Below are 25,412 nucleotides of genomic sequence, written 5' to 3'. Positions count from 1 at the left end.
GTAGCAAGATAAACACCAGCTCATTTGCCAGTGGTTCAGAGAAATGGACCACTGAATCACATCATATTTATACTCCATGGAAACACAAGGTTGATGAATAGCAATTAAAAGCATCTACACAATCTGATCAATTCAAAGATGGGCACAGTTTACAAAAATGGTCTACCGCCTCTAACCCAGTGATTTTGAAATAAAACAATTATTTCTTAACATTTAAAGGTAAATAAAAGTAAATTTTCAAAAGGTTTTCATTGTGATGATGCTACTGCTGAAAAGAAGAATTTAAGAGCGTTTTGCACTTCTTTATCAAGTGTGCCAACAAGGGTGCTTGGTGCCAAGGGGTTTTTCTTTAATGACTCATTTTAGAAACAATAGTAATATAAATTGGCTGAGGCTTTATTTGCCTTACAAAATTCAAAGTGCAAATTTCCCCTTCTTTTCTTTGCAGTCGGTCAGGAAGCGCATCAGCATCAGACAATCAGTAAATAAATGATGTAGTCAAGCAATTCCTAAAAACAGACTTATAGGTGCAAATATTCAGGATGTGGCTCAGGATTTATTTTATGATCATCCGGCTTGTAGCATTGAAAAGGCTGACAATTAAAATTTATTAGTAATGCTTAACAGAACAGTTTTTCCACAAGGGGATTTGGTGGTAAAGGCCTTATCTTGTGTAAGCTTCACAAGGATAATTTACAAGATTGACCAGATTACTTGCGGATATGTTGACTGAATTAATGACATACATTAAAGTTATGAACAGAAGACTTCTGTTTTTCTTATACACAAATGTAAGTAACCATGGAGACACAGGAGGCTGAACTTCAGCTCTGTGGGAGTAAAGCAGCAGAGGCCCAGGTCATCATGGTGGAGGAGGAGTTCAGACAGATGTGAATAACGGTGCAGACATTCGACGCCTAATTTGGTTTTCTGGGCGGGGAGCTGCTCTTTTGGCTGGCTGGTACATCCAGCCAGAGGGCTGAAGAGCTACAATCCACATCTCTCTTCCTCTGCTAACCCTGGAGATCAGCATCAGAGAAAAAGTCAGAAAGGTAAGAAACATCTAAATTTAACAGGAAAAAAGGCATGGATTTCTGTGTTAACTGAAAGTAGAAACAGAACACAGGACACAGAAAGATGAGAATTTCCCACTGAAATAGTTTAAAAGATGTATTTCAATGGAAAATATGTCAAATGTTGATGCATGTTGGAGAAAATTTGTAGTTACAGGTTTTAAACAAGTTGAGACTCAAAAACTGTTGAAAACAGGAGAAAAAAAAAGAAAATATTGCCTTAGTTTTTATATTCTGAGATTGTTTCACTTTAAGAAGTTTTACTTAACTGAGTTTTGTCATGTGCCGGTTTGTGTTGTAGAAACTAATATGAGAGTGTGCAGCATAGGGGAAGGGTGTGGCAGTCTGACAGGCACCAAAGTCATTGATTCTTAGCAAAACATATGCAGTCAGAGTAGTAGACAGATGAGTCATAAACAAAACAACTTGGTTTTAAGGCCGGAAAAGAAAAATACATTAAAAACAACATGGCGGAGTTAAGAAGAAATTAAAGCTCCGGCGTCCTTGAACCTTTTTGGTTTTTTTATTTAATTTTAATTCTTTTTACAGAAAGAACCAGGGACTTCACCATGTCATTGTAAAGAGGGAAAAAATACTCTAAATTTTGACAGCTGGATATTTTATTTTTACAGTTTGCATTGTTTAAGTATGCAGCTGTCCCAGTCTACAGTGGAGCATATCAAACCTTTCAGAAAAACTGAAAATCTGTCATTCTAAAGCAAAATTTTTGTTAGACATCTATTTGTTGTTTAGTTTTATCAAAGAATTTTGATACATTTTAATTCACATTTATTTATTTATTCATTTTATTAAAGTTATAAATCATAGACTTTTAAACTTGCAGATATTGTTCTTTACACTTTAAATATGTTAAATGTAAAATAATTGAACATCACATTTTCACCATATTGTCAGACTTAAACATGTCCAACAGTGGTGAATTCCTTCAACATTTGACAAATAAACTGCAGTTGAAATAAAAGTGGTTAAAAGTCGGTTTTCAGCATGTCGGTTTGGTAGTTGCATGCTGCAGTGTTGTGTGCTCAGAAAACAGGGCGTGGCAGGCAGCACACCCACCTTAAATGTCCACTAGGGAGTCTCTCACTTCCCCCTTTACATATTTGCAGATTCTGGCTCTAAATCAAGTAATGTTTTATCTAAAAAATAGTTAGTTCCAAGTGCTCCTCTTTCTTTTTCATAAGCAATGGGTCAGTTTGACTCAAATAATTAGATTTTCTGTCCCGTGATGGCCTCAACCCTGTATCTTTTCGCCCCTTGTATTTATTTTATACACCAATGATTGTCTTGCAAAAACAGGAACAAACTTTTTTACAATTCTCAGGGTGTGCAGCAAAATTATTGGTACATCCTGAACTGATCTCACCGACTTGTACAAGGAGAGGTCAGTGAAAGTGGTCAGCCTGATCCAAGCCAACCCAGCCCACCCACTGCATGACAAATTTAAGCTGCTTCCATCCAGACACACATATCTGCTGCCAAGATTCACGACTAATAGACTAAAACATTCATTTATTACTACAGTGGTTAGATGTTTAAATAATATAGTGTGATTTTGGTCCTATGTTGTTTTGTTACATCTCTCTTTGTGTTTTGCTACTTGTTGCCCCCAATCAGTTGCCCCTATAGGGGATAATAAAGATTCTTGAACTTAAACTTGAACTCTTTCAGATTATTTTAGCTCAAACCCTTGCATACCAGCTCTGACTCACTGTCACTGGGCTGCTTTGCCAACATAGCCCGTCTTGTGTTTCGACCCATTCTGCATTTGCCGTAAGCTGATTAGTAGTGAAATTGAGTAAGTGACGTTGTGTCATGACAACAAAACAAACAGCGCGCCGGACCTCTCCGCCTCAGAAAAAAAACTTGCTTCCTGAAGGTCCCGGCCCTCTCTGTGTGCTGTCACTAGCGATGATGCTCCTGTTTGTGTCATGTTTTCCATTCTGTGCTGCAAAAACTACACTTTTTCCACACTTTTCCCTTTCTCCAATATGTTATTTTTTCCTTTTGTGGTAATTTTTTTTCTTACTCGACACCATAGGTGGCAAAGCAATTCAATTCGATTCAGTTTTATTTATATAGCGCCAATTCACAACACATGTTGTCTCAAGGCACTTCACAATGGTTTGGAATGGTGCGGGGTTGTTGGGGAGGTTAGATTCAACTACTGAGTGTTAGAGTTTGGCCATTTTAGAATGGGCTATGTGTAGGGGTACTAAGTAAAATAATAAACTGATGAAGTTTGTCCATCTAGAGCCCTCTGGTGGCAATTGTTATACTAAAAACCACAAGGATTGGGGGTAGCTCTCTCTGTCAGACAGATTATAACCATTGGAAAAGAAAACAGGTCGCACAGGTAGCAGAAATGGACGGTGTGTTTGCACCTCAACCATAACTGAGCCGGTTTAGGCTAAACCTGACTCCCCCTTACTCCATCCAACAGGGAGGAAGGAAGGCAGAGGTAAAAAATAATTGGAGAATGTTGTTTCCTGTTGCATTGTGTAAAAGGTGGGTAACTTTAAAATGGGCTAAGTCAATTCAATCGAATCATATAGATTTCAAGTCAGGAACATACATTCAAATTAATCCTAACCATTGAAAGCAGGGGTGGTGGCAGGAATGTGGGTGGATTTTTCCATCACGAACCCTCACATATGTTCCAAATGGTTTACACAAGTTGGTAGCCACAACTATAAAGCTGGAGAGGGAGTTTTGAACAGAGAGGGGAGGGAAAGAAAGTGGAGCCCTGATGGAAATCATGAGGGAGCAGCTACTAAATAACAGGGAAGGAGCATACAATGTGGAGATATGACAGGAGATATGACAAAGCTGCCAGTTGTTCAGACAGCAGCTACATCTGGATCACATCAACAAGTTGGAAAACCTTAGCAGAAATAAAGAGGGGGTGCAGAGAGCAAGAAAGAATGGTGAAAGAAACTAGGACCACTGCTGACTCACTCTGCAGCTATTTCATCCATCACTGTGTTTACTCTATGAGTCCATCTGTGACCGAGGCACAGGGTTTCCCCAGTTTCCTTCCCTCCTACACACATTTTCCTAGCCCCTTGGTCATCCTGCTGGAGTTTTTGCAGATTTAGCTTTCCATTCTTGTCTCTTTGTCCTCTTTTTTGCCTCTACCTAAACACCAGTTCAGCTTTCTAACTGTACAGCCATGAAACTTTCATAGGTGTTTAATAGGCCTAACATAAACAGGCCTTTTCTCCTTGTTTATAAATGTGTCTCTGTATAAACTGGGAATTAGGAATGTGCTGCTTGTGGAGCCAAATGGGCGATGGGTGTGATGTCAGTGGGGGTGGCGAGCACAGTATAATCTGACACTTTTAATTTTAAATTAAGTTAAAATTACCCAGGTTCATTTAGTTTAGGCTTTACAAACTGGTTGGTTAGTTTTGGTTGTTAGTGTATCCTTTTTCAACTGAACAGACATCCATGTTAGAGGACTAAAACAACAGATTACACCAGTTTAATTGCTTGTGAATGAACCAACCAGTAGCAATTCAATGGATTTAGGCATCTAGAGGTGGTGAAGACGACTTGTTGAAGGGTAAACGGAGCATGAAAATGGGCAAGAAAGAAGATTTAGGTGACTTTGAAATTACTGTATTGTTGGTGCTAGGCAGGCCGCTTGGACTGTTTTAGAAACTACTTATTAACTGGGATTTTCACACATTGCCAGCTTAAACATGAATACTCTCAAATTAACAGACTAGTAAAGTTAAAAGCAACCAGCAACTGAAGCCCCGTTTTTACTGGCTCGATTTCACTCTGCTCGCTTTGCAAGCGTTTCCATTACTGTTATTTCCATACCGGTACCTACTTTTTGGTCCCTGCTCCTGAGCAGGTATGACCGGGGCTGAGGAGGGACTACATGTGACGTGACCAGACTGCTTTTCACTGATTGGCCGTGGGAGGAGGAGAAATGACAAGGTTTTTGTTGAGACAGTGCAGGGAAAAGTTAATAATAGTCAAGAGCAACTACAATAATATTAAGGACCACAGTGGCCGGAGCAGGTCAAACATGTAATTTTACCATTTACGGGTCATAAACCATGCCTGAAGGCTGACAGAAAAGAAAAAGGACAAATCACCTTTCTGAATTACATGCAGGCAGAGCGCTGTATGTAATAACATCCTAAACGAGCTGATCACACATAAAATCAGCTGTTCAAAGGCACAAACATTTCCCCCAAAACACACAAAACAAAACCACCGTAAAACAACGTGTTTGGTTCGGACATTTTTGACGGTCCTTTAGTGAACCAGCGTCTGCAGGAGGAGGGAGCAGGCAGAGAGCAGCTGCCCGTAATCAGACTGCCTGCATCGGACCAAACAGGAGGACGAGCCCGCTGAATCTGCACAGCACGAATATGCAAAATCCAACCTAAAACTAACTTTGAAGGTCAAAAGTCTGCGGTTTTGCGCTTTTAAGTCCTTGTTCTCGTTATTGCCATTGCTGAGACAAAAACTTTTTCATAAAGCCGAAAACTGTAACATCTTCAGGCAAACGTTGGAGCTTCCCCATCTAGACAGCAGCATCTCTCCTCTCTGCTTCTCCTGCCACCCCCCCTCACATCAAAACCCCTGAGCCTTATTTTAGTACTGGCTGGGCTGTGGTCCAGATAATTATCCCAGTGGATCATATTAGACATGAAAACATAAATAAGACATTCTTGCATATACATTAATACAAACGTTATTAGTATTTAGTTTAGGGTTTTGTTTTTTATTTATTTTTTTATCACTTCACGCAGATGAAATGTAACACAGTAACGTTAATTGGATTGGGCGGCGGACGAAGGTGGAGACCTCGGCGGCCTGATCCCCGGATGCTTAGGCTGGCTCTAGGGACATGGAATGTCACCTCACTTAAGTACAGAACAACGCATCTTGTTAACCACTTATAAATTTCAGTTTCAGAATACAGTATATGTGAGTAAAGACGTGAGACCATTTCAAATACAGTTCCTTAAACCATGCATGCTTCACAAGCCTGAGCTTGTGCGGGAGGTCGAGAGATATCAACTAGAAATAGTCGGGCTCGCCTCCACGCACAGCGTGGGCTCTGGAACCCATCTCCTCGAGAGGGGCTGGACTCTCTTCTACTCTGGAGTGGCCCACGGGGAGAGGCGGCGGGCTTGTGTGGGTTTGCTTGTTGCCCCCCAGCTCAGCCATCTCATGTTGGGGTTTACCCCAGTGGATGAGAGGGTCGCATCCCTGCGCCTTCGGGTTGGGAGAGGTCTCTGACTATCATTTCAGCCTACGGGCTGAGTGGTAGTGCGGAGTACCCGGCCTTCTTGGCGTCCCTGTCGGGGGTGCTGGATAGTGCCCCTCCTGGGGACTCCATTATTCTGCTGGGGAGCTTCAACGCCCACGTGGGAAACGACACTGACACCTGGAGAGGCGTGATTGGGAGGAATGGCCTCCCCGATCTGAATCCGAGCAGTGTTTTGTTATTGGACTTCTGTGCTAGTCACGGATTGTCCATAATGAACACCATGTTCAAACATAAGGGTGTCCATCAGTGCACTTGGCACCAGGATACCCTAGGCAGGAGGTCAATGATCGACTTTGTTGTCGTATCATCAGACCTTCGGCCGCATGTTTTGGACACTCGGGTGAAGAGAGGGGCTGAGCTGTCCACTGATCACCACCTGGTGGTGAGTTGGATCCGCTGGAGGAGGAGAAAGCCGGACAGACTTGGCAGGCCCAAGCGCATAGTGAGGGTATGCTGGGAACGTCTGGCGGAACCCTTGGTCAGGGATGTATTCAACTCTCACCTCTGGGAGAGCTTTGACCAGATCCCGGGGAATGTTGGAGACATGGAGTCCGAGTGGACCATGTTCTCCACATCTATTGTCGATGCTGCTGCCTGTAGCTGCGGCCGTAAGGTCTGCGGTGCCTGTCGCGGCGGCAATCCCCGAACCCGGAGGTGGACACCGGCAGTAAGGGACGCTGTCAAGCTGAAGAAGGAGTCCTATCGGTTGTGGTTGGCTTGTGGGACTCCTGAGGCGGTTGACGGGTACCATGGGGCCAAGCGTGCCGCGGCCCGGGCTGTGGCAGAGGCAAAAACCCGGACCTGGGAGGAGTTCGGTGAGGCCATGGAGAAGGACTACCGGTTGGCCCCGAAGCGATTCTGGCAAACCGTCCGGCGCCTCAGGAGGGGGAAGCAGTGCTTCGCCAACACTGTTTACAGTGGGGGTGGGGAGCTGCTGACCTTGACTGGGGACATTATCGGCCGGTGGAAAGAGTACTTCGAAGATCTCCTCAATCCTGCCATCATGCATTCCCTGGTGGAAACAGAGGTTGGGTACTCGGGGTTGGACTCTTTCATCACCCAGGCTGAAGTCACCGAGGTGGTTAAAAAGCTCCGCGGTGGCAAGGCTTGGGGGTTGGATGAGATCTGCCCTGAATACCTCAAGTCTTTGGATGTTGTGGGGCTGTCATGGTTGACACGCCTCTTCAGCATTGCGTGGCGGACGGGGACAGTGCCTTTGGATTGGCAGACTGGGGTGGTGGTCCCCCTACATAAGAAGGGTGACCGGCCGATAGTCGAACCCCGGCTTCAGGAAGAGCAGTGAGGTTTTTGTCCCGGCCGTGGGACACTGGACCAGCTCTATACCCTCTACAGGGTACTCGAGGGTTCATGGGAGTTTGCCCAACCGGTCTACATGTGTTTTGTGGACCTGGAGAAAGCATTCGACTGTGTCCCTCGTGATGCCCTGTGGGGGGTGCTCCAGGAGTATGGAATCGGGGGCCCTTTATTAGGGGCCATCCGGTCCCTGTACGAGAGGAGCAGGAGTTTGGTCCGCATTGCCGGCACTAAGGCGAACCTGTTCCCGGTGCATGTTGGACTCCGGCAGGGCAGCCCTTTATCACCGGTCCTGTTCATAACTTTTATGGACAGGATTTCTAGGCGCAGCCAAGGGCCGGAGGGGGTCTGGTTTGGGGACCAGAGGATTTCGTCTCTTCTTTTTGCAGATGATGTGGTCCTGCTGGCCCCATCTAGCCAAGACCTACAGCATGCACTGGGGCGGTTCGCAGCCGAGTGTGAAGCGGCTGGGATGAGGATCAGCTCCTCCAAGTCCGAGGCCATGGTTCTCGACCGGAAAAAGGTGGCTTGTCCTCTTCAGGTTGGAGGGGAGTTCCTGCCTCAAGTGGAGGAGTTTAAGTATCTCGGGGTCTTGTTCATGAGTGAGGGAAGAATGGAGCGGGAGATCGACAGACGGATCGGTGCGGCTGCCACAGTAATGGGGGTTGTGGTGAAGAGAGAGCTGAGCCGAAAATCAAAGCTCTCGATTTACCGGTCGGTCTACGTTCCTACCCTCACCTGTGGCCATGAACTTTGGGTCATGACCGAAAGAACGAGATCCCGGATACAAGTGGCTGAAATGAGCTTCCTCCGTAGGGTGGCCGGGCACTCCCTTAGAGATAGGGTGAGGAGCTCGGCCATCCGGGAGGGGCTCGGAGTAGAGCCGCTGCTCCTCCACATCGAGAGGAGCCAGTTGAGGTGGCTCGGGCATCTATACTGGATGCCTCCTGGACACCTTCCCCGGGAGGTGTTCCAGACACGTCCCACCGGGAGGAGGCCCAGGGGACGGCCCAGGACACGCTGGAGGGACTATGTCTGTCGGCTGGCCTGGGAACGCCTTGGGCTCCCCCTGGAGGAGCTGGAAGAGGTGTCTGGGGAGAGGGACGTCTGGGCGTCTCTGCTGAGTCTGCTGCCCCCGTGACCCGGTCCCGGATAAAGCGGAAGACGACGAGTACGAGTACGAGTTACCCCAAGTCTGCTTCTGAGTTGATGCACAGACTCCCAAGCCACTGAGTTTGGAATCAGGGCAAACTTTAGAACCTTAGAACCCATTGAGCTTTGCCCAACCAAGTCAGAGAGATCTAGTCAACTTTTGAGTTGAGTTAAAGTTATTTTCTTCTGGTTTGTTGTTTGGTTGTATTCCAAAGTACTAATAATTAGCTTGAATGTTCTTAAGACGAACCCATTAATGTGTAGTAGGGGAGTAGCATTGTTTGTCTTTGTTTGTCATTATATTTGAGTTTCCTTGCTTTTAATCATTGGTGAGTATAATAATAAATTTTATGGTTGCGTCTATCAGCGATGATCTCTCATTGATCTTGTTGATAGGCCTATTTAGTTGAAGTGACAGAAAATCCTAAATCTGGAGAAATACAAATCTCCTTATTTTGAACATTAACATGGTTTAACATAACATGATACAACCACAATGCAATAATTGTAGAGATATTATAATCTGCAATTTTTAGCATATTTTGATGGTTTTTTTGCAGTGTTTGGAAAATATTTTTTTTACCTCAAGTAAACCAATACTCTCTTTCAGGGAACAGAGGAACATGTGGCATGTTGGAAGCTAAGGCAGTTTCCTTGCAGTGGCAGCAACGTTTAGAATCCTATACAGGTCACACGTTTGCAGCAAAGTATTTGGATATTTTCTCATGAATCTTAGAAACAATGCACTATATTAAGCATTGAAAGAATATTATCTAGTAAGAAATTCAAACTTTCAAAGCTACATTCAATTTGACATTTGGTGTACATTTCTAGAACCTCATCTGGCATTTTAAAACCCACAGTGGAATACCAACCCCAATTCTGGAACCTCTGAGCTAAAACTTTGGCTTGGTTGCATCATGTCTTAAACTAAAACCCAAAAGGAGTTCCTGTAATCCTTACTGGGTCTGAGGTTCTGAATTCAAGAGCCTATCAGCTTCCCGGGAGTAGGAGGGGAACACGAGGGAGGCCGGATTTAGAACGTGACAACATTGAGGGGGTTGGTGGAGGTTACTGTGCTTCTGCTATCACCGACAACATGAGCATGGAGGCTAGTCATGGAGGAATGTCAGAGTGCAGCATTTAGTGCCGGAATGCCATTAAGCCTGCAGTTTCCCAAATACCTAGAGGAAGAAATGTTCTTTCGGCTGATTTGACCAGATGTAAATGTACTGGGACCATTGCAACTACATTGCAGCCCTTATTTGTATCATTGAACTGGGTTTTCGTGCTTACAGTTGTTGTGTTTGCTGTTCATGAAAAACAATACAAACATTGTGTGCCTGGGAAAACAGTGTGTATGATGACTGAGCAGAGCTGCAAGCTTTTTCTCTCACACATTTTATCTTGTGCTTCATCTAGAGTTCATCAAAGTTTAGCAGAAGTCTAAAGTATGTTTTTTTGTCTTTCCTTTTTACAGCTTACCCTGCTATAGGCTGGTGGTAAAAATCTTAGACGGTCACTCCAAGAAGGAAGAATATTTGTCAGCTTTGAACAAATCTCATCATGCCTATTGTTCTGAAGACAAGCCCTCTGCTATGGACACGGTTGGCTGCCCTGGCCTTCGCCTGTGTGGCCTTCTCGATGGCTGTGCATGGAGCCAGACTCCCCAGGGGCACCGGAGACTTTTGCATCTTCTGCTGGGCCTTTAGCTTCGCCGGGACTCTTCTAGTCATCTTGGTGGAGCTTTTCAACCTGCAGACCAGAGTTCCCGTTTCCTGGAAGAACTTCCCCATCACCTTTGCATGCTACGCTGCCCTGCTCTGTTTGTCAGCCTCCATCCTTTTTCCTCTTTACTATCTGAGGGGATCCGCATCCCAAAACGAGGTCCAGAACTTCCGCATCGTGTCTACTGTCTTCTCCTGCCTAGCCACTATCGCCTACATGAGTGAGGTCAGCCTCACCAAGGCTCGTCCAGGTGAGGTTGCTGGCTACATGGCCACAGCTCCGGGCCTACTGAAAGTTGTCGAGACCTTCGTGGCTTGCATCATCTTTGTCTTTATCAGTGACCCCGTGATTTACGACCGTCACGATTCGGTCAAATACTGCATGTCAGTATACTGTATCTGCTTCATCCTGTCTGCGATCATTATCCTGCTCTGCATCGGCGAGTGCACTGGCTTCCTCCCCTTCCCGTTTGCCCGTTTCCTGTCCGCCTACGCCCTGCTGGCTGTCATCCTCTATCTGGTGGCAACCATCATCTGGCCGATTTTCAACTTTGACCCCAGGCATGGCGGCCAGAAACAGAGGCCTTACAGTTGCAGCTCCACACAGGGCTTGTGCGTTTGGGATAAGGCAATGGCAGTAGCCGTGCTCACAGGGGTCAACTTTATCCTTTACCTGGCTGACCTCATCTACTCCACCCGCCTGGTGTTTGTCAGTGCCTGATCGTAGGAAAAGGAAGCTATGCTGGCAGTATGCTCCAAAGGAAATTTAATTTGGTCCCATAATTGTAAAGCTGCTGTCAAACATACTGCTGCAAGAAAAGATTTGTGTCCGCTAACTATATTAGTTCTGAATATAACAAGATGTGACAGAAAATAATTCTTTGGTGGTTGATTAGGAATGTATTGCTTCAAAAAGGCAATAAATAAAGCTTTTTGAAACTGTATATTTTCCTTAAGGTAGAATTCAAACCTTATGTTCTTCCTGCCCCCACTTCAAATTTTTAGCCTTTGCAGACTTGCCAAATTTTCTGTTGACGTCTTGCTTCCACAAAACCTGAATAGACATTTATCTTGATTTTAAGAAACCACAGTGGGTTTGCTAGAATAAGCTTACAAATAAACAAGACTTATTGATACACTTTGGTTTATTTGCTTTCATTAAGCATGGTTGAACTGCATATTGTCAAAGAAAACTGAAAATAGTTTGATGTACAAAAGAATCTTTGATTTATTTCTCTGTGCTTTTAAGTTTATTTCACACACAAAATATCTATTAATGGATACCTCATTGCAAAAGTCAAAAGATTACCCTAAACAAAAAACCCCGCAGCCATAGTTGTCTGTCATTTTTAAAATACAATACACTGCCTCAATACAGTTTTCTTAAACATTTTGACAATTTTCATCCATTTTTGTACATTTTCAAAAACATGTTTCACAGATTGTCCGTTTTTTTTTTAAGACTGTCATGCTTTTCAGTGTTCGTCTAATCCAAAACTTTTTTTTTTTTTTTCATTATGTTGGTTTTTGTCACATATTATAATATTCTGTACTGCAGGACTGTGGTATTTTCTAAATTTGGCGGATTTCTAAAATAACACCATTGGGAATATATTAAAGTAAAAGTAGTCTTTGGTGACAGCTAAAGGAAAATCAAAGCGATAATCTGTTTTTTTTGTATTTGTATGATTTGTGCCAGTCAGATGTTAAATATCTCATTATGGGCATGAAGTCTTTATGTTTACACTTTTTTTAAAGGTTACATTTGTTGAAAACTTGTTGAATTGTATCACAATCTTTAAAAACCAATGTGTTCAACAATTTTTAATCAGTGTCACATCAAATCAATCTGCAACATGTTAACATAAGTTCTAGGCTGGCTTTATAAAGTAGCATTGCAACAACAAAAAATCAGTGTATGTGGTTGAATTGAAAAATTATAGATTATAAAAATCACAACAATACAGTAGTACCTTCCTAATATTTGTATGTGCTACACATGTTTATTTTCACCTATGAAAACCTTCTATGTTTTATCAGCAATCCGTTAGCAATGAACTCATTGTTTATTTGATCCATTGGTTCTGGACTGCTGTGAAAATACTTAAATGAAGGTTATAAAAAAACACTTATTTTCCTGTAGAGGTGTCATTGTTGGAGGTTTTTTTGTTTTTATATTTCACAAGTTTAAGTGTTCAAACCACAGTGTTATAAAGAAATGCCATCATGTGTTACAATAAAATCACAAATCCGACAAAAGTGTATTTGGGGTTTTGTTTGAGCTCGCTCCTACGGACTGTTTGTAAATGTCTCTGTGTGCTAATCACAACTGATGGAAGGATAGTGCAGAGGGTGAAGAGGTGCATCGGGATTCTGCCTGCAGTAATGAAGAAGGTGCGGAAGTTTGTTGTGAATGAGAGGAACCTGCGCTGGAAGGCAAAGCTCTTAACTTAGTGATCCATTGACATTTCAACCATCAGGTTTAATTAACAGGATTGAATTATGATCAAAACAGTGATACACCACTTGCTGACACAAACACTGGATGGATGGATGGATGGATGGATGGATGGATGGATGGATGGATGGATGGATGGATGGATGGATGGATGGATGGATGGATGGATGCAACACTTTCCGACAGGTATTCATGTATTTGTATTTGTTTCTACAAACATAAATTTGATTGTATTTATTCAAAAGCACAAAACGACTATATAATTATCTGTTCACGCATCCATTCATTAAAAGGAAGTTGGTTTATTTTATATTGTGTCACCATTATTATATAAGTGGAAACTCTGCTGTTGGATGAATGTAACGAATGATGAATAAATAATGAATGCAATTGCGTAGACAGACCAACAAAGGTCATTGTTTGACCTGAAGGTAAACTGGTTGTAAATCACCCAAAGACTATTTATACCACACTGTTTATTTTCTTACTTACCCCTTTCTGTAGCCTTCTGCCTCTGGTCCCAGCATAAAGAGTTTCATTCAATGACTCACTGGTGAGGGAGACAGTCAACACTTGAGTCTGCTGTAAATCTGTGGTTCAGGAAAGGTGCAGACAATATCTGCCTTTCTCAAACAATGGCAAATCAGTTACCTTCAACCACAGGGACACCATGGCTTCAGGTATCAGGAAATTAGGATTAGGATTACATTACTGAAATGTTACAGTTTCCAGTTCACTTATCATGACTATCAGTAATTTATTTGAAAAAACATTTTTATAGGATGAATTGATGGTACAACATACAACTACAATGAGTGTTTAATACAGGATCTCTGGTAGGTGAACACATTTGGACTTTTTGTGGATTTTCTTTAACCCTAACAGGGTCAAGGGACACTCAAATGTTTAAGTGCTAAAATATTTTAAAAAGAGGTGTTCAAGATTCTTCATCGGTTATCTGAATTTGATAAGTACAAGGAATCTTACTTCACGAAAGTGATCATGATTGACTGCAAGTGGCCATAAAAAAGCTGATGGAGGGAATGATTTGTCTGTCTTTGTCTGGCATTTTCCAAGATCATCCTTTCAAACCATTGTATGTAAGATGCTGTTCAGATCACCCTCAAAAGAAAGGGATTACCTCTGATTAAACTCTGTAAAAGAAATATCAATTTTGGAAAAAAGTAATTTTGAATTTTTTATGTTCATTTTAACATGTCAAAAATGTGTTATATCCTTCTAAATAATCAGTGGTAAAATCTTTTTTGACATTACAGCAGTCCAAACCTTCTTATATTTGCTGAAGTTGGAAGGCCTCCTTGTTATCACTCTAATCTGTAGCTTTGTACACATATTTTCTATCAGATTCAAGTGGGGACACTACAAAATTAATATTACTTCCAGTCAAAACAAACATGTTGGTTAAATATAAAGATTACCTTAAACGTAAATCCCACTGCATGATGCACCACCAACGTGCTTGACACCTGGTAAAGTTTTAAGGTTTGAAAACCTCACCTTGACTCCTTCAAACAGTCTTCTTGTTACTGTGGCCAAGAAACTCAAGCTTTTCTTATCTGACCATTAAACCATTCTCTATACAGGCAGCTGCAATAACAATCAACCACCATCAGAAGTGTTGAGTGCTTCTTTCTTAATCATCTGCCCCTTCTAGTTTCCATTTCATGGGAGGCTTGAGCCTTGGTGGACCTTGGGTTGCTCCTGAACGTCCTAACCATAAATAAGTAAGTGGACCCAGGGGCCAGTCTCCTTCCCTATCAGAAGCAAACTTCTTGGTTGAAAGCAAATCATTTTCAATGTAAATCTGCCGGGTCTAACAATAAAAGGTAAACACAACTGGGTGTTCAAACAAGGCAAGAGTCCTAAGCACGAATGAGAACTGGTTTTAATAATGGATGAAGTGACTGGAACGGCCTTCCTAAGGCTCTACCTCAGTCATATTGTTCATTTGTAAACTATGCTTGACATCCCGTCTGTACCAAGAAATCAGCTCCTTTTAATGGACTTTACCATTTCAATCAGGAAGGACCAGCCAGAAATATTATTGATGGCTTTAAAAAAAACTTGTGGTTGAGGTGCAAGCTGTTAAGAGACATTTAAACAAATAACACTGAGGTTCTTTTCCTTGAGCCTTGAAAATATTCATTCACTCAATGAATCATTTGACTACATATTAACAAGTTATGAACATCATGATGTCAACCAAAACAAACTTAGATTATTGTTGAATTTTAAATACATTTGTCCACATACAAGTTCCTGATTATTTTTTATCTCCTTCTGTTTGGTAAAAAAAAAAGATGTAGTTATTCTGTCTCTTTGGTCTAGTCAAAGTAAATGTCAGTCTTTATGGTATGAAGTCTTTGAATGTGTGCTTTTCTTTTATTTATCTTATCTCCCAGTAATCTCTGCCGCTTCAGAGCACATTAATAATTCGTGTTGAGAACAGCCTTCCTACTCAGCCCCACTAACCAAATTAATTCCTGGCATTCCCACCCTCACAAGATGGAAGAACAAAAGCAAAGTCATCTGTCCCACAACGTCTCGAGCCAAATGAAAGAGTCCGCAGGAAGACGTCTGATGCAGCAGATATGTTGTACTCAACGCAGCCAAGAAAATGAGTGAGAAAACAAACATGATGCTTAACAGAGAAGGTCAAATAGTGAAGAGATGCAGATGTTCTAAAATTCATTCAGTTTCCTCTCAGAGGAGAAACAGCTCCCAGTTTTCTTCTTGGCCTTAGTGACCTCTTTCCAAACAATCTCATGGATACAGTCATGCAGGCTGGAAGTGGGTCATAAATACCAAGGTTGTTTTCAGGGGGTTGTTCCTCTTTACGTACTTTTAATTTCAACACATCTGTGTCCTCTGACCCCACATTGACTTCTTACACTGGTGAAATGGTTGGTTTCACTTCTCATTCAGAGAGAGCCTCCTCTGTTTTTTACACGTAAACCCCAGTTTAATCAGCAGTCTTTGTGAATGTACGGTTTAATCACTGTGTCAGACTGAGCTGTGGGCATTCTGATTTCAGTTAACAAATATAAAACTGCAAAATCACATTTTGTTTATGTGGTTCAAGTTGGAAAACAGAAGTCACAAAAATTTCTGAAAAAATGTTTTTTTATCTGAAAATCAGTTAACAAATCAGAATCAGCTTTATTGCCAAGTTTGTACACTTTGCTCACTTTGCATTTTTAAATGTACGTATATATCCAATTGACTTTACAATAGAATATAATGTGAGATCAGTCCAAGTATGCATGGTGTTGTTCCGGGACTGACTGTCAAGCCTGGGGGAAGAAACTGTCTATGTGGCGCCACCTGAAGGTAAAAGCCTAAACAGTTTGTGTGCAGAGTGTGTGTGGTCTGCAGGGATTTTAGCTGCCCTTTTTCTGCCCCTAGACCTGAATAAGTCCTGGATAGAGAAAAGGTCAGCCTATTCACTGACAAATAATGCATTTTTTAGTCTTAAACACTATTTTCAAGACATTACCATTACTGGATCAAGATACAAACGGTACTACTGTGTTGTTTTCTATTCTTGTCACGGTGTGGTTTTGGGGTGGACCGACGCGCAGACAAGAGCTAGGCAGCAGCATTCTGAGCAGTCTTCAGCTTTATTCAAAAAAGGGTTCAAAGCGTAACAAAAACACTGCAGGACCAGAGTAGCGATCCACAACTTACAGAGACACTGCAGGAACATGCGGAACTCAAGGCATGGACAAGGGTAGTGAACGAGTTGTGAGACGAGAGGAACCAGCAAAGGACAATGAAACAAAACCAACTAATATACAGAGGGAGAACAAAGGCAGGTAATCAAAGGAACTAAGAACAGGTGAGACAAGGAGGCAGGGAGGCAGAGGGAGCAGGTAAACCTAATAAAACCAAAGCATGAGGAAAGGGACTAAAGACAAGACAGTAAGCAGACCTAAATGAAACTATAAACCAAGATAAAAATAAAGCGTAAGAATCAAGGATAAACATGAACTGAAGGAAACTGAGAAGCTGGAGGGAACACAAGAACCTAAGCACTTAGCAAAACAGAAACCATAAGGAAACCCTGACTACAAAAGTAAACAAACCTAAACCAACACTGATAGAACAAAACTAAGAATGTAGCAGAGGAAATGAGGACTAGAATAAAAGTAAACAATAACTAAAGCTAACCTATAGAGGAGAGGCTGGAGAGCAAAGATGAACTAGAGGAACAAAGCTAAGAAGAACTGGAGAATAAATCAGAATCAGAATCAGAATCAGAAAAGCTTTATTGCCAAGTACGTTTTTGGACATACGAGGAATTTGTTTTGGCGTAGTCGGTGCAATACAGTACAAATTAAACAGTATAAACATATCTACAATATAATATAAATATATGTGCACAGTTTTAAGTGAGTGAGAGTAAATATAGAGCAGTATAAGATGCAAGAGCAATAAAACAGTGCAGGTGATCATTGTGCAAGTAAAGCAGTGCAAGTAAAGCAGGAGTCCAAGCTGAGCGTTAATGTAACACATAGAGTTACAAGTTACAAGTGTCCTGTCAGCAAAAAAAGGGGGGGTGTGGGGGAAAGGGACAGTGTCAGGGTGGTTTCCGGGCTTTGTTAACCAGGGAAACTTAAAAGTTAAAGGGAACTTAAACCAAATAATAAATAAAAGGGGAAAACAAATGACGAGAGGAGTAACAGAAAATAAACTGATAAATAAGAGAGTGCAAGGGAACCAGAGAACTATGTTAAATAATAATAATAATAATAAGGAAACCATTCTAAGAAAATAAACAGGAAAGCAACGCCAAGGGAACCAGGAACGAGGAGAGCACACTGGGGGGCAGAAGATAACCCAAAACAGAAAACCACAACTAACATGAATACAAAACACAAATAAGAAACATCTAGCTAAAAAGGTAAACAAAAACCCAAAACCCAAAAGCAAAGTAAAAAAAAGTCCAAACCCTGACAATTCTATTAGAATTTCCAAGCATGGATGTGCTGCAGTTTGGGTTTCTATTAAGATTTTCTGCTTACAATGGAAAAAATATTCATGAAAACTGTTATGGAAACGACTTTTAACTGCATGTTAAATGTTTGTTTCTAAAGTTAGAAAAAAATTAAAAGTAGTAAATCATGTTGAGGTAAAAGGAAGAAAAAAAACACTGCAGGAATTCTGCCAGTAGCAATGATTGTGAAAATCTATATTTTTTAAATTATTATTATGTAATATTCCATCAAGTTACACAGTGTATTTTTCAGTTTTGTCATATTGAAATCAGCCAGGGAATTAAAAGAAATGCTCAAATCACATGATCCCAAAGGAAGTCTCTTTTAAATTCCCCTCTGACCTCCGGTCTTTAAGTGGTCTTTCCTGCATACACATGTGAAAGTAACAATAAAAAACATAGAAGGGGTTGCAGGGGCTTGCATTTGCCAGATTTGTATTTCAGGTTCTTATTTGTTTAAAAGTTGTAGTTAATCATACTCTACCGATTTGATTAATTAAATAACCCTCACTCCACAGCTGTGTCCCATATATTGTGATAAGTCTTTATTTTAATGAGTTCAGAAGGTCCTGAACATTGTCAGTATAAAATCCGCTTTACAATGCATACAATTCCATTGATTCAATCAAAAACCTAAACAAATAAGATGTGATCTGGCTCTTCACTGATATTGGCTAAACACGCACATTTGACATTTCTCATTTACTATACAGCTCAGATGATAATGATGATACCCCTGAAGGTTACACTGGACTAAGGTTTGAGGTGGCATCATACCTGTGGTGTGCTTTAATTATTCACCCTTTGGGAACTTTTATTTTCCATAGTGACAGAAATCAAGTCTGATGTTTGAGGCTATACCTCCCCCTGGTGGAACCTGAAGGTATTTCATCCAAATCCGACATTAACAAAAGTCAGGAAGTTTTCTAAAATGGTAATTTAAGAGGTCTTGTTTATTTTAAAGCAGATAGACTTCGTTGTAATAAAGGCGGGTCAACATTTCCTGAAGCTTTCTGGTGTTCTTTCAAAGTTTATTTTTGTTAACATTGGCTACCTTTTCTTACATTTCAGATGAACATTTTTCGATTTGTTAAATTACCTAACTCCGATTAATTGTTTAGAAATCCTGGAGAACTATTCATCAAGGCCGTTTAAAATGATTAAACAAAAGTCTGGCTGCTTGGGAGCAAAAGAAACAATGGATGACACAAGACAGAATAAAAAATACATCTATATTAATAGTTTTGGTCTATTACATTTAAAAAAATAGGATGACGAAATGAATAAATCAGCAAGCAAATAATCGGTTACAACATAAGATATATTTAAAAAAAATCATAAAACAAATCACAGGACATAAAGAGGGGAATCAAAACGAAACTAAGAAAGAGATATGTGAGAACGTACATGAGGAATGACAGAGTTGAAAGATTCTACCATTAACTGATGGAAGGTGAAAATGTTGGGATCACATTGAAATTGGAAAGCCCACCAAAACCTGGCCACTACATGCAAAAATTTGTTTTGGTTCCTCTCTTTTTATTTTTGGGTTAAACTCTGTCATAGAAGCAATGTTTAGAATGGAAAGATATACCTTTAATGATGCAAACTTGCACAAATAAGCGTCCTATGTTTCTAATGTGCATTATATTGTAAAGAGATTCAAGAAATCTTGCACGCTGTCATAGACACACAAATATAAACATGTCCAAAACAGACACATTAAGTTTAGTAGCTCTTTGTATCTCTCTGGATCCAGCTGGTTTCTCTAAGTATCAGCTCTTTGATCTCATCTTGTCTTTTTTTTCTGCCAGACTATTAGTGAAAACGTTTCTTCATAAGATACACAAAGTGCAGAAAATGCACAGGCTGGGTTTTCCATCTCACTCAAGGTGAAGGACTGAAGCAGCTGCTGGGTGTGTTTAGCCTTTGAACTGTCTGGCAGGCATCAGACCTTATATAGTCATGGTGGATCTGAATTACCCCAGAAACACATCGTCTCTCAACACAGTCCGCTGCTAAACGGTGTCAGGCTGCCACGTAGTTCACATGACACTGTTAAACACAAGTAGGGGATCTTAGCAGAAATGTCACTTAGTTCTCTGGACACAGACCCACAGAAAAACAGAGGACCCTCTGCTCAGTCAGATTAGACCAAGTAAAAATCATACTGGGTCATTTAAACGGTTGAAAGTTTATTTTGTTAAGGTGCAAAACCCAGAGCCAAGTCCACCATGGTTTATTTGCATCTGCACGGAGCTCGATGTCCATGGGCATTTTGGTGAGACAGATGCTACCAATCAAGCACTTTTATTTTGTTACAAGAATCAGTGTATAGTAAAAAACATATTATACAGTGATTTAAGTTATTAGGACCAGGTTTTGTTTTGCAAAAATATTAATCTCAATTACACCTGGATAAATAAAACATAATAAACTGACTAAGTGATTCAGGTGCAAAACTAAGAATGCATCATTAATTGGCCTGTAGTAAGCAAAGTAGCTGGAAAACTTGTCTTTAAACAGAATAGACTCAGAAAAGATTCATTTAAAGCCTTAAATCTAACAACGTCTTTGAGTGTTTTCCTGGAGCCAAGTTATGTTTTCATTTTTTTGAAATACACTGAAGCTGCTTATTAAAGAAACAAAAAATATATTCACATTCGACTGTGTCCCTCGTGGTGCTCTGCGGGTGGTGCTCCAGGAGTATGGAATCAGGGGCCCTTTACTAGGGGCCAACCGGTCCCTGTACGAGCAGAGCAGGAGTTTGGTCCGCATTGCCGGCACTAAGTCGGACTTGTTCCCGGTGCATGTGGGACTCCGGCAGGGCTGCCCTTTGTCACTGGTCCTGTTCATAACTTTTATGGACAGGATTTCTAGGCGCAGCCAAGGGCCGGAGTTGGTCTGGTTTGGGGACCAGAGGATTTTGTCTCTTCTTTTTGCAGATGACGGGGTCCTGCTGGCCCCCTCTAGCCAAGACCTACAGCATGCACTGGGGCGGTTCGCAGCCGAGTGTGAAGCGGCTGGAATGAAGATCAGCTCCTCCAAGTCTGAGGCCATGGTTCTCGACCGGAAAAAGGTGGCTTGTCCTCTTCAGGTTAGAGGGGAGTTCCTGCCTCAAGTGGAGGAGTTTAAGTATCTCGGGGTCTTGTTCATGAGTGAGGGAAGAATGGAGCGGGAGATCGACAGACGGATCGGTGCAGCTGCCACAGTAATGGGGGCGCTGTGCCGGTCCGTTGTGGTGAAGAGAGAGCTGAGCCGAAAAGCGAAGCTCTCAATTTACTGGTCGGTCTACGTTCCTACCCTCACCTATGGCCATGAACTTTGGGTCATGACCGAAAGAACGAGATCCCGGATACAATCGGCTGAAATAAGCTTCCTCCGTAGGGTGGCCGGGCACTCCCTTAGAGATAGGGTGAGGAGCTCGGCCATCCGGGAGGGGCTCGGAGTAGAGCCGCTGCTCCTCCACATCGAGAGGAGCCAGTTGAGGTGGCTCGGGCATCTATACCAGATGCCTCCTGGACGCCTTCCTCAGGAGGTGTTCCAGGCACGTCCCACCGGGAGGAGGCCCAGGGGACGGCCCAGGACACGCTGGAGGGACTATGTCTCTCGGCTGGCCTGGGAACGTCTTGGGCTCCCCACGGAGGAGCTGGAGGAGGTGTCTGGGGAGAGGGACGTCTGGGCGTCTTTGCTGAGTCTGCTGCCCCCGCGACCCGGTCCCGGATAAGTGGAAGACGACGAGTACAAGAAAAAATATATTCAACCTGTGCTTGTGAAAACATAGTTTAAATTAACTACTAATTACAAATGTATCATAGATTCCCCTTTTCCATTTTGTTGCTTTTCAAGAAACTTTAAATAAGTTAGCAGAGCAAGATGTATAGAAGAAAAAAACTGTTTTAATTTATGATTTGAGATATTATTTGACCATTAAATCTGGTTGTATAAAACATTTCAAGCACTCCTTTTCAGCCCATGTGAAACCCAAATTTGCACAACTTTAAAGTCAGACTGACCTTGTTTGGCTATTTTTAGACTGGGAAAGTATGCTTATAAAGATCCGAATAAGCTTTATTGCCAAATTCATACATACAAACAAGGAATTTGACTCCAGTACACTTTGCTCTTTGGTTTTGCATTACAGAATATATATATTTACAATGTACAATATACACATATATAATAAAAAGGTGCATGTGCAACATCTGTATGCTGTTGTTTTGTACTCTATTGAATGTTCAACAGAGAAACAGCCTGGGGGATGAAACTGTCTCTGTGGCAGCTGGTAAAGAAAGATGCACAGAGCTAAAGATAAATAACATGTGAAATTGCTGCCAGAGAAGGCAGAAATCAGAAAATGCTCTTTAAACACAACTGAATCAAAAGAAATGTTTAAACATCAGGATGCTTTCACTACATTATTTTAGTTTTGTTTCTGCTCTTGATTGTCTTTAGCTTCATAAGTTTGATAAAGAAATTGTGTCTAACAATTGAAGTTAATGAGACACTAGAGGATCTTCAGCATAGTTTTGAGCACTGATTAAAAGAAGTCTCTGATGAATTGAGTGGTCTATATTTCACACACTAGCTACTCTAAAATGTATTTAGGCCCAAGATCATTCAGTGTGTTGAAGCACCCCCCCCAAGGGGTGTTCTGCGTGTTCGTTTATTCACCGTAAGCTGAAAGAATTCACAAGACATTAGAATAAATCACACGGAGACAGCTGTATGTTATTCAAATACCTGGCCAGGGGAAGCTCTATGTCATGTGATTTGACCACACACCGAGACGACTTCGGAGCTTCTCACTGGGGCCATTGCTTTTATTGAAACACACATGAAAATAGGCAGTGCCTGTTTAGTTTTTTCACACATATGGTTTCATACAGACTCTTCCGGCTTACCATATTTGGACAGCTATTGTCCTGCACCTGGACTCTGCTTTTCTGCTGATATGAGAAGGGAGTGCTTGGCCAGTTAATCTTCTCACATTCTTTTCCCGCCATTACAGTTCTTCAGTATTTTCTGCTTCACCACACTCAAGGCCAAGTTTGTGCAACAACACTTCTGCAGGCCACAATGTCTTATACTCACACAGGTTATACATTTTATTTCCCACACTGGTTATGAACATAATTAATGCACACACATAATGTATCTCCACAAGTGCCATAAACACATTTTAAAAATGTATACTTTCACAATCAGGAAGCATGTGCAGCAACTTAAGGTGAGCTAGGGTGGGATCCATGTCCCTGGTGTTAGTCAAGACTCTAGCAGCAGCATTTTGGATGAGCTGCAGCTGCCAGATTTTTAAAAGAAACCTGTACAGACAATAATCTAACCTACTAAAAGTAAAGCATGTTAGCAATTGCAATGTGTCTCTTTTTGATAAATCTTTTATCCCAGCAATGTTTTACAATGGCTGCAGGCCAATTTAGCAATAGGATTTATGTGGATGTTAAAATGAAGGCCTGATGAGACCTAGGTTACTTGCATACCATTTGTTCTTTAGCCTACTCTGGACCAACCTAACAGTACTAGACAATACCACCCACATTTCCAGTCCATTTTCATACCACTCTGAAGGGATTCCTTTAAGCAAGCTTCAAGCTTGGTTATTTTCATCTTGACTCCTTCATCTTTTCTCCATATAATGTCATTGTTCGTTTAATTGTTTTGACCCACATGCAGAGAGACACTCAGGAGGCAGGAGAAAAGTTGAAGTTTATTTAAAAGGAGAATACTGGAACCAGGACTGGAGACTGCACGGGAGAGACGCAGGAGGTAAGTAATCTTAATTTATTTGTAGGAAAGAGATGGAAAACAATCTTAATCTTTGTCTTACTGTGGATGGAGGTGAGTTTGATGAAGAATGATGTCGAGTCAGGGAGAGCTGTGAGACCGCTGCCAAGTCTGTGGTAGTCCAAAGTGGTGGTGGTGGTGAGTTTCTTAAGGGAAGGTTTCAGATGAGATCTTGGCAATCTGATTCTGTGAATTAGCTTACATGATGAGATTCTCGGAAGCTGCTGGTGGATACTTGGTTGGTGGAGGGTGAGCAGGGTTCGCTTGGAGGAGGACAGAGGCTTTGAGCTGTCAGCTAGTACTTGATCCAAGTAGATTCCTTGGGAGCTTGGAAACTTGACTTTGGCAGGATGCAAAGCAGGAACTTGGAGCCAGGGCTGAAAGTTGCAGGAGCTTTGAAGCTTGGACTGAAACTCACCTAGGAAGGAGCACATGAAAGGGTAAGGAAACCGCAAGCTTCAGCAAGACTATAGTCATAAGGTTTGACCAGAAGAAGTTCCCACAAAGGCAAACACTCAGGCACTGGAGTGCTGTCAGCTCCACCTTCATATACTCCTCCAGATGACTGCAGATGGGAAACACCTGCTACCCTCCACACCAGGGAATCCTGGCGGCATCTAGTGGTGAGTAAATGTAAGCAGCAGGCAAGAAACAACACATAACCAACCTCCCAGACTCTGACATATACATAAACAAATGAGAGCCAAAGCTGGAAAAGTCAGTCCTCGGGTAGTTGTGATTTCAACGTGGTCTCACTGAGGAAGTAAATGATTGAAATGTATCAAAAGAAAGTCATTATTTGTTTAAAATCTATCTTAGCTTAAACTCACAGCATGTACACTTCAACTTTCTGCACAGAAACAACCAATTGTTTTAACATTTTGAGGCAGCATAGAAAGTATTTAGATACATGGGTTCATATTAGTTGGTTAACTTAATGATGAAACTTTGAAGAAAACATATTTAAAAAATAAATATGCAGTATATTTAGAAAAAGATTAATGACTGTTTGGCAACATTGGATCTTTAATGGTGCAATTGAGAAAAAAAACTTTTCTGCCAGCATAAAATTATTATCAAAAATTAGCGTTTTCTTAATAGCAAGGTTTTTGTGTGTTTAATAGTTCCTATAAAAAATTATTACTGAATTCTTGAAGGTTTTTTTCAATCATAAATTATGAATTTCATTCTTTCAAGTCAGTCAGTCAGTCATTTTCTACCGCTTATTCCATAGTGGGTCGCGGGGGAGCTGGTGCCTATCTCCAGCAGTCTATGGGTGAGAGGCAGGGTACACTCTTTCAAGTCAGTTAATTCAATTCAATTTTCAATTCAGTTTTATTTATATAGCGCCAATTCACAACACATGTTGTCTCAAGGCACTTCACAACAGTCAGGTACATACATTCCAATTAATCCTAACCATTGAACAGTGCAGTCAGAGTTAGTTATTTATTCAAATTGGATAAAAAGTTTTTCTATCTAAGGAAACCCAGCAGATTGCATCCAGTCAGTGACTTGCAGCATTCACTTCTCCTGGATGAGCATGTAGAGA

General features: G+C 41.5%; 1 protein-coding gene across 1 annotated transcript; it reads left to right on the top strand.

Moving 5' to 3' along the window:
* The first annotated feature begins 894 nt into the window (after window positions 1–894).
* On the top strand, window positions 895–12,834 carry myadmb (myeloid associated differentiation marker b). The gene is made up of 2 exons (XM_047368455.1): window positions 895–1,052; window positions 10,334–12,834. The coding sequence occupies exon 2, from the start codon at window positions 10,420–10,422 to the stop codon at window positions 11,299–11,301; it is 882 nt and encodes a 293-aa protein (XP_047224411.1). The 5' UTR covers window positions 895–1,052; window positions 10,334–10,419; the 3' UTR covers window positions 11,302–12,834.
* The last annotated feature ends 12,578 nt before the right edge of the window (window positions 12,835–25,412 follow it).

The sequence above is a fragment of the Girardinichthys multiradiatus genome, chromosome 6 (genome assembly GCF_021462225.1).
Source record: "Girardinichthys multiradiatus isolate DD_20200921_A chromosome 6, DD_fGirMul_XY1, whole genome shotgun sequence".
Taxonomy (NCBI): domain Eukaryota; kingdom Metazoa; phylum Chordata; class Actinopteri; order Cyprinodontiformes; family Goodeidae; genus Girardinichthys; species Girardinichthys multiradiatus.
The sequence above is the reverse complement of the archived record's forward strand: the minus strand, read 5'-3'. Positions and strand labels throughout refer to the sequence as shown.

Coding starts and splice junctions, on each gene's coding strand:
- myadmb (XM_047368455.1), top strand. CDS start 10,420: ATGCCTATTGTTCTGAAGACAAGCCCTCTGCTATGGACACGGTTGGCT.